We start from the raw sequence: 14,782 nt of genomic DNA on the forward strand, positions 1-14,782 counted from the left end.
GCATCTCTACATATGCATATTTCCAGCCATTTCTTCTTGTCCGTTATTCCCCAGACAGCTAGTTACTAATTTTCGGTAATTTAGAAACTGAAATTGAGGTGTGTACGTCCTAGAAAGTAGACTCTGTGTTTGAAATCTATAACGAGGCTCCAAGAGAGTGCATGCCACAATGGGGGCACTGCCTTTAGACACACCGCGGGCTCCCCAGACCCGTACTTGCCTCCAGAGCTGAAGCCGACGGCCCTGGAGGGAGCCAGCACCGAACACACGGCACAGACCCACCGCCAGCCCGGGCGGCCCCGGCACGAGCAGCGCCAGCTCTGTGCTAGCAGCTGCAGGGGACAAAGGGAGCAGGGCACTGCAGCACCCAGCCCCCTGCGTGCCATCCGGACTGCTGCGCTACGCCAGGAGCACCGCCGCCACGGGCCAGGTTTAAACGAAAACCTTCAGCTTGACGGCATCCTAGCGATTTCCCTTGGGCCTGGCAGGGTACTTGACAATAAGTGGTTTTTCACACAAGTGGTGTCTTTGTATTATAGTTTTTGCTTATCTCCTGCATACGTTTTGAATAAAATGTGTTTATAAACAGTTTCAGAAGCATGTTTGAAACATGAGACTTGACATTAAAAGTGGTGCTGAAACTGCTATGTTAGAAAGTGAATTTTCAAAACAAAAACCTCAGATCTCTTTTCCCTTGTTACTCTCTGAATGAAAGATAAGCTTCATGTTTGCATCAGTGCTCCTCACTTTGAGCTTCTGTTCTCGAGGTTCTGAAGGGTAACTGAACAGCCCTGTGCAAACAAATCTCAAACAGAGGAATAGCAAACTGCTACAAAACACGGTTTTGTAATAGGCTGTGCTGCTCGCCACAGCTCTGGGTTACCTGGTGATGGAACAGACCAGAGTTGCAAAGGCCAGTTAAAATAATTCCCGTGGCAGAGACTAAAATACAATAGGGAGGCTTTTATTTCTATGTTCCATCCCTGTTTCTTGAATTTTTCTCTTTATTACTCAGTTTCCTTTGGCAGTGAGATAATACACTTACCCAGATTAAGAAGATTATTTTAGACTATTTTTGGTCACTTTACACATTTTAAAGAATGCAAAAAGCAATAGTTGACAGCTGTTAGGGACTTCGGTGTTATTGTAAAGCAGCTGTTTTCATTTATAGAAAAAGCACTAGTCTTTCTGCAAGCTGAACAGAATACTAAGTTAATAACTCACTCTAACCTGCGGAAAATACAGGTCATGTCTGTGAAATGTTGGCAGAAGATATTGTTTATAACAATTAAACTTGTATAGCATTTTGTTCTTAAAAGGACTGAGCATTTCTGGTTCAGGGATGTTTACAGTTTGAAGGAGCTATTAAATAATAATCAGTAGCATGTTCATCCTGCAAAGAATTTCTACTTAAAATCAGACAAGATTAATCAGACAAGGCTTCTCTGTTCACAAGAAATTTCAAATGAAGAGAGGCTGACATGGACCAGAAACAGGCAGGATTATTCTAATGTTTCAGCATTTTACATTGTTTAGTTTTGTCTCGTTTCCTTCTAAGAACATTCAGTTGTTATAAACGGGTATCAGTGCTTCATTTGTTTGAAAACAAAGCCTCTGCACATATTCTCTTTGCATTCTTATTTATTTTACATTAGTATTTATAGTCCATTCAGTCAAGCTCTGGGGAAAAGGCCACTGGCATCCTAGAGAGTGTATTTGTTGAAGAGCAAAAGGTATGTATGAGACAGCTGAAAGGCAGGGAAGATAACTTCCAAGCGTACATATAGTTCCTGCACGTATTTAATTTGAGAATCACCATGGCATCAAGATACACAAAGCATCAAGAATGAAGTCATCATCTTCCTTATGTTCTTAAAATTGTTAGCCATGCAAACATGCTTTATAGAAAATACTGAATGTGGGTTTTAGCGCAGTTATAAAAAACTTGATACGATCTACTTGCCTACCGCACGTTGTGGGATGCTGTCAGACCAAGCCTGAGCTGCGCTGTGCTACATGAACAGAAGGGTCTCTGCGTCTCCTCTTGGAACAACTCTGTTTTTCTTGGTCTAACTGAGAGCCTTCATATAAAGCAGGATTTAAAAAGTGCCTCTACCATAAGCTGAATTCCTAGTGTAAGCTGGACTAACTAGCTGGGTAACATGTAAGGACTGGTAAAAGAAAGACCAGAAGAAAGACACACCGCACTGACTGTAGAAAAATGGTTTAGCAGTAGAGCGAATCAACAGTTGTACTGACGCTGGTATTTTACAGCTACACAACATGATCTGTACATCTTCCAGGATTTTTCTGCAAAACGTGAGGGTGGGATCTTAAAAGTATGCCTAAAGTCTACTCCTTTTTAAAGTTAATATTGAGGCTAACTGACTTCTAAGGAGTAGCATTATGCTGAATACTAAACCACCCAAATCTCACCTTCTAAAAGGGATTTTCAAGGCTCCATTATTATCTGTCCAAATTCTAGACAGCACCATATCTGACATTTTCACTGATAAATTTAGGAAGAACGAGAAGTTCTTATGCTCGTGATTTCAAGCATGTGATTCCCTTTCCATAGATCTGCTGCATTTCAGACCGACTTTATATTTAAACCTTCAGCTGCTGGAGTGCTCACAAAGTTCAATAATATTTTCAAAGAGCTGCAGACATATCAGGATTATACAAAGCAACCCTTACATCATCTGTGCATATTAGGGTACTCTACAGAGCCATTATCACAGCATCTCAGCACTGCCCAGGTCAATGAGGCATGCCCAACAAGGTACCTGTAGAACTGCATGGAGATTTCAGCTTTTCCCTCCTCACTGCCTTGGACCACTGTGGTTAGGGTATCATCCAAACCTAATTCTCCTCTCCCATTCTGCCTATTTTGAGAAAGCTGGCTTGCATCAAAGATTCTACTGAGCCTCCCTCAAGGTGGTCCATCGCTGGATTTGTTGCAGGAAGACGCAGGTCAATAGATGGAGACAGAAGTGGGCTACGACCTTTCTTGTATAGAGAGTACAATAAAAGAAATGGAAAAAGCATTCTGTCTAGCTCTATTTAGATATTATGTTAGATATTTAGATATTATGTAAGATAAAGTTACTGCAAACAATTCAAAGAGAGATCCCAGAGGTGGATCCTCTGGGAGCTCATTCCATGACCAAGAATGTTTTATTTTCAGCTCTCATGTAAAATATGCATTTGCAGTATGTGCTGCTGAGCACGCAATAGGTTAAACAAACTGATGATAAAGTATTCTACTTAGTTATTTTTCATTACCATAGGAAAACATCAATTACATTTTCTATTTTATGAGTGAACACAAGGGAATCCATTACAATAAGAGAGCTTATATGGCTGTTTTTGCTGCTTCTTTCCTAAGCAAAAAGAATAGTTTTAAAGACAATGGAACCAGCCCACTGAAAGGCAGGCAAACCAGCATATCTGCATACAATTCCTATCCCGGTTTATCCAGCCTGACTCCAACTAATTAAACATCTGCCTCAACAATTTCCTCTGCAGATTTATCTTCTCCAGCGTGTAGCACTGACTGTTTGTTACAGACTTTTCCCTAACTTGCCACCATTCGCATACAATTCTTCCAGTTTGTTATTTGGGCATGTGGCAAGAAATGATACAGTACTGCCATTAACCCCCTGCTGCTATCTGTTGTGGGACAGGTCACGAAGCTCCCAAAACACTGCTCCAGTAACAACCATGTCCTCTATGGAAGGACTTGAGGGGTCTGGTTCTCTCAGCTATAACACACAGGTTATTTTAACACCTACATTTAGGGCAGATTTACTCAACATTTATTATTTAAAAATTATTCATACCTTTCATATCTTCAATGCAGTTTTTTGACACAAAGAAAGGGCAACTGCAAAGAATATAAAACACTTTGAATTGTTTGCAGTAACGTTATCTAACATAATATCTAAATAGAGCTAGACACAATTAGAATGCTTTTTCCATTTCTTTCATTGTACTTTCTATAAGAGAAAGGTCGTAGCCCACTTCTGTCTCCATCTATTGACCTGTATCTTCCTGCAACAAATTATCTTTGGCTTTGAGTTAGATTGCAGTCAAAAGTCTTATTCAGCTTTGGTCTTTTCAACAAATGGAACTCTGAAATAAACACACTGATATTATTTTTACTGATGTAGTCCCCACTGCAGCTATGTGAATGCCAGTGCACGTCCTGAAATGAAACATGCAGAACCCTGGGCCCTGCGCTGCTGTTTGTCAAGAACCTTTTTCCCTGTCATTAACAGTCTCATGCTCCAGAAGGGAGCAAGGGCTGATAGCTACAAATACAGTAAAGGCGTTTTTAAACAGAAGTCGGAAATTGAGAAGCTCAGGTTGTCATCATCTCACAGAGGTGGCTTGGGCTTGGGCGTTTTCTGGAACTTGTGCTTCAATTGCTGGTTAAAAAGCCTACTTGTAAACTGTGGACTACTAGCTGAGTAAAACAGCTGTATAAAACTAGCCTGGTATCTTAGTTCTTCTCATAACAGAATGTCCTCTTCCCAACTAGACAACAGCAATTCTTCAGTTTCTTACTCAGAACAGCCAACCAAGGCTCGCATTTTCTTATAAACATAGGACAAGTTTGAAAAATGTCACCGAAGTCAGAAGTGGAAATAGGTCAGAAAACAATTCCTTTTACAAGTACTTGAAACTAACAAAGCTATAAACATAATTCATTTGTCCTGTGAAGACTGATCTGTAGGCACACTGAAAATGCAGCACAGTTCATATGCATTCCAGTTTTATTAAACTATTACAAATGCTTTAAGTGAACACGCTACATCTACTTCTGCTTAGTAGCTTCTAAAATCCAGAACAGTCAGCTCAGAAGAAAGTGTTGCAGAATGAGCAGAAATACTTTTCCTAAATTATGTCATCTTTTATTCAGAACTCTGACATCCTAATCCACTGCTTCATAATGACTTAAATGACAAAGGCACAGGACCTTACTCTGCTAATAGTCTGATCTTGAATTCCATTTATCTGTGTATCTCTCAATGAAAGTAAGAGGCATATTCACTCCAAAAATGAAGAATGTGGTGCTCTATAAAGAATGATGACAAGATCTTTTTCTACGCCTGCCTCAGTCAATCCATGCCCACTGTAGTGGCATCCTGAGGTTTAACCATCCCTTAATCTAGGCAGCATTTTTATCCCGTTCTGCTAAGAGCATCAGAAGGGAATGGTAAAAGGCTTGTTTCAGATCCAGAGGGCAGTGCAAGCAAGAGGATCCCTCTGTGCAAACAGCTGCAATTTCTGCTGTTATAAAAAATGACAGCAAGACTATAAATAAATAAATAAGTGTCTGCTAACTGATTAATTGCAGTTTTGGATAAGAGAAGTAACTGAGAAAAAGGGAAGTTGTGGATAAGGGAAGATAATTTTAATAGAAAGTTGTAATTTATGATTTACTGATTTAATACACAAATGCCTAGTCTGAGAAGTCCCATCACCCACGTGACAGCATTACATGGCAACGTGAACAATGCACTCCGAGTGCTCACCAACATTTTAAGAACAGAATTTGTATTCGTTTTATGACATTCACTAGTATGGGAATTCAAGCAAAAACCTTTCCCTAGAGTGATCACTCTTCTAACAGTGACTCCAACTCATGAAGTTTACAACTGCAGGTCCTAATTCTGGATGTATCTACACACAAGCTTAAAGTGAAATCTGCAAACAACAAGGCTTATTGCAACAAATCAGATTACATGTTCAAAAGTAAACATACACACAGTGATCAAAAGGTTTTTAGTTGTTACTTTTACTGTGACTTATATCCGGCAATGATGCTGGTCATATATCAAAGAGGTGAGAAGTCACATGTATAATTTATAAGAAAATTTAAATGATTTCCTACATAATCAAAAAAAAAAAAAAAAAAAAGAGATGAAAAAAGAAAGAAGAAATATGTATGCTTCTATATCCTGTTACTACACAGGCTTCTGAGCATAAGTTCCAAGAAAACAGAAATTAATATATTAGCTGAAGAAATAAATGACAGTTCCATTCCTTTTCTAAACTACTGAACAAAAGTAACAAAATAAAAGCAAAAGCAAATTTCAAATGGACAAGGAATAACATCTGTTACACGAAGGAGGAAAGCAGTTTAAAGACTGAGCTAAGTGAATCCTCTAGACATCCCCCTTCTGGGAAGAGAAATCTGACCCCAGGAAATAAATAAAAGTCACCCAAAAAGTGAACAAAAGAGGTGTTTGAAAAAAACAGAACACCATTCATCGCAGCTAACGACTTGTTCATTATGAGTGATGATGGATAAAGACTTCTCACGCTGAGATGAAATCAAGATTTATATGCATTGTTTCCTCTCCCAACTTGTGGGAAGATCATCATCATTTAATTCTATCTCTGCGGCCAGTGATGGGCATCCAGAGAGCTGGTTATCAAACGGCGCAGTCAGCTGGCAAAAGCCGAAACGTGCAGTTGGCACATCTGGACTGAGCCGCCACAGCCGAGGGTGAACAATGACTTCTGGCCAGCCGCCAAATTGCTCGCAGACGCGAGCGGGTCTCATCTACAACACCCCTACCAGCATCTCGCGTGCACTTTTTTTTTTTTTTTTTTTTACGAGAATCAGATTTTCATTGCTTCATTCAATTGCTCTCCTCTGCCATTTTTTACAGCTCTTATCGTTCCCTTGGAATATGGCCTTGAGACAGCTCATCCGTGTCCTTCACTGCGTTATCTCTTCTAACTTTTATTAAAACTTCAGCTTTCATCTGAAGATAGCTAATTAAATCCATGACAGATTATACACTCGTTTAAAAACTGCACTGAACTACTACTTCTAAACAGAAAAGGGTTTATTTTCTTTTCACATAGTTAAAACTAAGGGTATATAAGGAGGCTTCATTCATTTACAAAGACGAGATCCTTATCTTTACCTCGTATATAGATAGGTTTATATTAAAGTTCCTTTGTTGTGTGACAAGGCTCAGTGCAATTTCTCACAGTAATTATTTCTTGTTGCTGGAAAGATCTCTCAGCCTTATACTTCTGAAATGTACGTACTAATATATATGTGAATGTGCATTTATACCCTGGAATGGTTTTGCTGTAAAATATAAATGCAAGTACCGCAAATTTTCTTTTTTAAAATGTTAATATGACTTAACTATTACAGTACTACCTTGACAACACCATGGAAAGTAAATGTCTTTTTCTCGAAAAGTAACAACTAATCCTTTAAATTATTTAAAGCCATATTAGGCATCATTTTCTTACATAACTTAAAAGTCTAATTCTATCAAGGACTGGCCCTACTGTACTTCCACCCGTCATCTCATGCTACTGCTGGCTGGACTTGAATGCAAATGGCTTTGTTATCATAAAGAAATATTTGCAGTAATGGATACACTGCTTTGCAGCAAACATCACACAGTTTCTCTACGGTCTGCCTTTTGCCAGTATCTAGAATACAAACCTGTGCACAGAACTGCTTCAGAGTGCAGATGCAGACTGCATCACAACACCCACTGAAAAAAGCGTGCATCTTTCATAACAGCTAAAAAGTGATATAAAATATCCTCATGGAAAAACACCCTCTCCTCTAAAAAATACAATAAATAACCCACCTGAGCCTCTCTGTGATCCCTTCCTTCTCTTTAAGGCCTTTTGCAAGATATCCTTCATGGTGACCTTCATACTGTCCACCTGAATAAGTGAGAATCCATGAGCAGCATTTCTGCAAGACAGATGCACATGCATTTTTACAAAATAATCATCATCGGGCAGCTCACCACAACTTTTTTTGTTTGTTTCAAGCAAAATACTTATCAGGCACAGCACTGAACAAAGTTGTGCTCTAAGGGTAGTTAAAAGGAGGAACTTGGCAAACTCCTTCAGAAAGGCAAAGACAAAAAAGGAGAAAATGTATTGAGATTCAAGCTGTGCAAGGACTTTCCTAATTTATCTTTATTTTTGATCAATTTGCATTCATCATTAAAAAAGAAAAATGAGCAAGTGTACGTACAATGCTCCTCAAGTACTCATTATTAAGTGTCTGATAGATGTTTTACAGTGTTTACAAGAGGAACAGTTTGCAATGTCATTTTCATACGTGTCCCAATGGCAGATGTAGCAAATCATTAAGGAGAAGTGGAAGGAAAACACTCAAAGAAGTAACAGCAACTTTTCAGCAATATTAAATTATAGCATCGTTTTAAATGTAATCTTTTTGGACATGTTTTTGCGACCACTGTGGCACAAAACCTCCTGGAAAGGTTTAGGCCAGCAGGGCACTTGTCTTGGCTGTGGGCACAGGAGAATTGGGTACTTGGAGGAAACGTGGGAAACAGCATGCAGGTAGTTATGGAAGATACCAACTGCCAAATACTGAACGTGGCATCACTGGTGAAGCAGAGAAGATGACAATATAATAGAAGAGCTGCTGGATTAATATATCAGTAAATTTTGCCCCTTAGACCTCGCAGTCAATCTCTGCTCATGTCAGTAGATGTCACTGCAGACAGTTAGCACAGAAATTTGAGAGCTGCAAGGCACCCACAGGGAAAGATTTGCACTGCATGAAAAAAAAAACTGTTTTGCAAAGCTATTTAGACAGGAGGAGGAGCTTTTTATCTGGCAACTGAGAATTTTAATCAGAGAGTGGAGCTCTATATGAATATCACAGCTGGAATATTTTAAAAGCAACTGGCAGTCAAAACCAATCCAAGCAACACAATTGCATCATTAAAATCAAGACCACATTAAATGTCACTGTGAGCCACAAATGCTAGGAACACGAGTTTAAGCTCAGACCACTTCAGATGTGGCATCCCCAGTCCAGTGTGTGAGGATGGACAGGCAGCAGCTTCCATTAACACCTCGTCCCGGCCGCTGGCTGCAGGGCACGCACCACGGCCAGCGAACCTCGGCCCTGTGCACACACTAGCCACCAGGTCACTTGTTTGTACTCTTCTTACAAATACCAGAGCCACAAACACTGTCGCCTTGCCGCTCACAGTACAGAGCTGGCTGCTTCAGCTCAGGATGGCCAAGAAATCCACAACAGAGCAGCTATGGAGGAACCTCTGCACGAGGAGGCCTCTTCCCAGAGCGCGAGCTCGACCCCTCCGCGTGTGCCGGCCTCGTTCATGCAGTGCCAGCGCCCGATCGCCCCACGGAGCCACAGAGGATGGGGCTCGTCTCAGCCTCCCCCGGCTCTGTGCCTGGCCCGACACAGCTGGGAGCTCCGCGGGGCAGCGCGGCTCAGCGGCCTCCTCCTCCTCCGTCCCAAGCCCGTTTCATTTAAGGTTCGTTCTCAATTCTCTTTGTTCCTGGCAAAATGAAACTGCCTAGAAGCCCCAAGTTTATGTTCTCTGGACCATTTAAAATTTATTACTCTATGTTACTCATACTCAAACAAACATTCCTGACCTTCTCACGTATCTACTTTTTCCCCTCTACTTCTGTCATATGCTTTTTGTACGGACTGGTCAGAACTGAGCACACTGCCACATGAGAGTACCATGGATTTCTGCAATAGAGAGACGACAGCCCTACAAGCCCAAAGACTTAGGGGTTTTGAATACCACCATACAGCAAGCAGAGACCTTTCTACGCTCTCTTAACTGACAAGTAAATATTTCCTTCAACTGCTACAGAGAACTGCAATGTGCATGAGTGTCGTGGCACGTCCGACGCCTTCTGATCACCTCGCCAGCTTCCTGGGCATCCACCTGGCCACCCAAACTCATCAGAGCTCTGATCTGAATCGACCCGCTGAGCTAAATTTAATGGATTGTTTAAAATGAAAATCTTTCATAGAACTATGCTATACTTAAATAAATAAATAAATAAATAAATAAATAAATAAATAAACTACCTTCTCCCTTGTATGTAAATGACATGATGTTTGAGGAAAAACTGGAACCAACCAACAGCGCACAGATTCAAAGGCATCTGGCGCCTTCAGGTAATGTCTACAACACGCTGCAGTACCAAAAGGAGGTTTCCAGAGAACTGCAACCAAAATACAGGACAATAAATCAAAATACTGCAGGAAAAAAAAAAAAGTAAAAAAAAAAAAAAAAGTAAAGGCAAAGAACGCCTTTCAAAATATTCTAAGGCCAAAACAACTAGAGATCTAATTTTATTTTTTTCAGCATGAGATGTTCCTGCCATGTGTTTTCTCCCAGACAGCGCTGGGTGCTGCGGACCAGCCCCGCTTCCTGCTGTGCGCAAGGCGAACCGCGGCCGTGGAGCAGCGCTGACCTAATTCGGGTTTGCTAAAACCAAGACGTATCTGGAACCTCCTGAAAATGGAAAATCGTCTTTCAGTTCCTGACACTTGAGCTGTTAAAGAGCACATGCTGTTGTTGGTCCTGCTCATGTTTCAGCCCATCCTGACTCGGTCGATTCTTTCTATTGAGCAGCTGGCCTGAGAACTGTCAGCCTGATTTTCCTGACACTCTATTACTAAATCATGCCTGAGCCCCAGCCATTCTTTGCCTCAGAAGCTGGATCTCATCCCAGAACAATCTTTAAAAGTTTATTTTACTGATCAAAGCAAAATAAGAAAAACCTCTGTGTTTTACTATATTTAGTGTGCTATCCAGTAAGTGAAACTTTGGCAAGAGCAACGAAATGTAAAGCGCACCCCACATTTGTAAACTTTTGGATATTTGCTCTGGAAAGCAGCCAGAAGCGCTTGAAATGCCGGTCAGAGTTCAGATGCACTATTCCTCCCTTCCTTCGCTGCAGTTCAATAAGCAGGCAGCGTTGCTTTCCCCTACCCGTGCCACCTCGCTAACGCCCTGCGGTGCTCGGCGAGCTCCGAGGCCGCGCTGCGGGTCCGTGCTGCTGTCCGGGGCAGGTGGGGAGCCCTGGAGACACCCCTGCTCTGTGGCACCCGGAGCATCAGCCGCTGGCAGCAAGGCGTCCTTACGAGCCGACAGCACAGGGAGGCTCCTCTGGAGGAGATGTGCACCCACCCAGCCCGGCCAGCTTCTCGCCACGCTCTGTACTGACGGTGCGCATGAACTGTCCTCACCCAGCCTAACTCCAGCATTTCCTGATTATAAATTACGTACGTGTTAGCTTACTCTGCTAAGATGTACCTTTACTCTAAGTCAACACACTAGGAAACAGGGCAGATAAGCAGATATCATTCTACCAATTAAAACTGCTGCTTACAAATTAGAAGCCAAAGAAATTCCTTAGCTTATATTTTCTGTCATTTTGCAAAAACATACCTGGGTGACAAGGTTAAATCAAGCAAAGGAAATCCCTGGCACTTATCATCCACAGGCATTACTGATAAATTGTGCTGTGGAGGAATAAAGGATTACCTTCTGTATTTTTTCATTACACTTTTCTTTTGTTACAGAATACATAAATCCATTGTGGCACAATGTAATATGTATCATCGTGCTACACCTGTGGACGTTTCATAACGGCTGCCATGTCTGTGCAGTCAGGAATGATAAGTGAACCACCCGTGAATGTTAATGATAGTGATCATTCTGCGGTAACTTGGCTTTCCATCTTCTTTTACAGCCTGAGTGCTGGAGCCAGGGTGGCAAGGTTCAGAAGAAGAAAAAGAAAACAAGAGAAGAGGCGAGAGCTGCAGTGGGCTGGTGCTGGGTGCTGCCAGGGGGAGGAGGCGCAGAAACTGGCAGTGGCCTCTCCATGGGCTTGACTTGTGTGAAAAAAATAAAGAAATTCCTCTCAGAAGATGAAAGGCTTCTGTTCTGAATGAGGAACAACTTCTCTAAAAGCCATCTTTCCAATCTTTTTTTTTTTCTTTTTTTTTTTTTCTTTTTTTTCTCTGAAGCAAAATTTATAGCATTTAAAGCTCACAGCAGAGAATGACTGGCATGGCCAAAAGCGTCAAGGAATGACTAATAATGATTTCCACTTGAACAGCACAGAGTCGAAGTTAAGAGTAAAAGTCCCCATTGACACAATGTGCTTAACCTAAGCTGGGCAATTTTTAGGATAAAGTGCACAGTGATATGAACCAGAATGGCTGCCAGCCGTACTTTTGGTTCTGAGCCTAAATGACCTTGATTTGGTGGATCTAATATTAGCCTTAGATAATACTGTGTGTTTTTGGGTTTAATTGTCTGCATTTTGACACTACGGTAGGCGAAGACTAGACACTTAACACATCAGCTTCCTGCTCTGACTCCTTCCTTGGGGATCCTACCCCTCCCTGTTTGCTGTCCTGGGAGCCCTCCTTCTCCACTTCAAACCTACATTAACTTTCTTAAGTTTGCATTTTTTGAGTATTCTAAAATATATTTTGCCAATTACCTACACCCATGTGAAAACTGGTGAGAGGCTTTCTGCGGTGTGTTTCTGTAACCTAAGTAAAATACACATTTCAAATCTTTGAATTGAATTAAATGTACTATGAAAGCCTGGTATTTTTAAAATGCTTCAAACCTTAATCTATCAGGTATAACAGAGGTGTCGCTTTGAAATATATATATATAATAGTCAAAGCAATTTAAACATAATATTAAAACAGAAAGAGGTGCTACAGAGCAGAGGAACTGTATGCCAAATTTCATCTATGTGCCAACTGGCAGCTGAGTTACAACTCCTAGAAACACCATTAGATATTGTATGTCAAATTGTGATAATAAAATTTCCAAGGAAAAACCCCTAAACGATAGTATGGATTTATTTTAAGCTACCTTCATTCAAATTCTTTCAGGTATTACTTCATCATCTCAAGGAGTCTGCATTTCCATGAATGCAGCGCTTTGTTTGACTCCTTCCGACAAATCATATTCGACATCAAAGAGGACTGTTAGAGAATGCCGTGTTTGACATTGGACAAAGCACTCCTTCCCACAACAGACATTTTCCAAAAACATAACTCGCTAGACTAATGGGCAGTTAGAAGCCAGGATGGCTGCCCTCCGTCTTCTCCTTGTGTAACTTTGCCAGAGTCCTTGGAACTTGCCAAATTCGGTCATGCCTGCTTAGCTTGCTCGACTGATTGTGCCAGAAAAGAAAATAAGACACAGATGTATTTGAGCTCTTTGAGATGCCAGTAAGAGAGACAGCTAATGGCTTCATTTCGACCCTCCCCTACCAGCTGGGCACAGGTGGGGGGATAATGAGGTCCCTCTCCCTAATCAAACTCAATTATTTACTACTCTGTGTAACCACAAAGACATTCACATTCAGCTCAGAATATAAAACACACTGTGGGCTACTTCCAGCCACTGCCACTGGGTATTTATAACTAACTCAAGTGGCTAAGAGTTTGCCTTGGCAGGAGTTTAAGTGTATGAAGTTCTGCAAACTGTTTCTGCTCAAATATGTCCTGCTGAAACGGGGTCCCTGGTGAGGTTCCGTAGCTGTCTGCTCTGCGACTGCACAACATCTGAGCATGTATCTAACATGCAGGATAGGTGAGATCTGTAGTAAAAACACCATGCTTCATCATGAAGCTTCTCAGAGGCATCAAGTTTTTGCAGCAGCGATTCAATATTAATAAACATTACAGGTCATAAACCTGACACAGCAGCTGAAATACTTTAGAATGAGGGAAAAAAATCCAAAATACAAAAACACGATTACATGCGCTACTAGGATAACAGAGAAGGAAGATGTAGAACTTAAAACAAATTCCTATAAAAATAAGAGTCTGTACTTTTAAACTCACAGTATTAACAATATTTTGATCAAATAGTTTTCATAGGGGGACACGCTAAAAATTCTAATCTAAATCTAACTATTTCTGATTACCTATCTGCATAGGAAGTACAAGCAAATTTGAATTACCACACGGACACAGAAAAAAAACCTCTCAGAGAAGCTCTACTACTTACGATGCAGTTGTCCTGTTTCTAATCTGGAGTACCTTCCCAGCTAGAGCACAGAGGACTTACACGAGCATACATTACACTAAAGATTTCACATTTCTTTTGCAGGATTTGCAGCTGGACCTCAGTTCTGCTACAGGCACCAGACAGCGAATTGCTGGCAGGGCCAGGACCCTGCCGAAGTCTCTGGGCTCCAGACAGGAACGCCTGTCCTAGCTCCTCCAAGCTAACGTCCGGAATCAGAGACATCACATGTTCATTTAACTTTAATTGTAATCCCAATTCACATGCTAAGTACAGATGATGAGGATTAAGTGAGGTAGGTGGTGGTGGAGAAAGAAAGGGTTTTCTTTTCCAGATGAGAAATTATCAACAATTTCGGAACCACTGCTGATAGAACCTTCTCACCTGCTCTGCCATGAGCACTCATAATCCTTTGTTATTGCTTGCAACTAGAATAGAACTTGCCATATCCCTGATGGACTTTTTTTTTTTTCCCTGCAGATACTGAAAATACATGATTATCTTAAACTAAATTCTATCCTGTGAACTGGAAGTGCTTTCTACACACCAGAAGCCAAACAAGTTCGTTTGCGTTTTACAGGAACCACACCTGCACGACAAGGTTAATCAAGCAAAGAAAATTCCTGTTACTTACCAAAGATACTGCTGGTAAGTTATACAACAGGAGAGCAAGGGTTTTACATTTCAGCTTCTTATAAATTAATAATTTTAAGTGCTGCACTAGACAATTTTCTTTACAATATTATTACTTTAAAGGAAATTTAACAAATTTAATCCCTGCTTCCAACTACCTCGATTTGTGTTCCTTCGCTTTGCCGGGGAGCAACTTGTGCAGGTCCAGGGCAGACTGCTTCCCTAGGCTTTGGCTCTCCCCACATAGGAATTCCTTTCTGAAGGGCTTTCCGCTCCTTCTT

General features: G+C 41.1%; 1 protein-coding gene across 1 annotated transcript in view; it reads right to left on the reverse strand.

The window, feature by feature from the left end:
* The window catches only part of MAPKAP1 (MAPK associated protein 1), a 101,556-nt gene that overhangs the window by 35,911 nt on the left and 50,863 nt on the right, over positions 1-14,782 (reverse strand). The window contains exon 7 of the mRNA XM_084298860.1: positions 7,635-7,744. Coding sequence (XP_084154986.1) covers positions 7,635-7,744 — 110 coding nt within the window. The remainder of the gene's footprint in view (positions 1-7,634; positions 7,745-14,782) is intronic.

The sequence above is a fragment of the Netta rufina genome, assembly GCF_964035555.1.
Source record: "Netta rufina genome assembly, chromosome: 20".
NCBI classification, from domain to species: domain Eukaryota; kingdom Metazoa; phylum Chordata; class Aves; order Anseriformes; family Anatidae; genus Netta; species Netta rufina.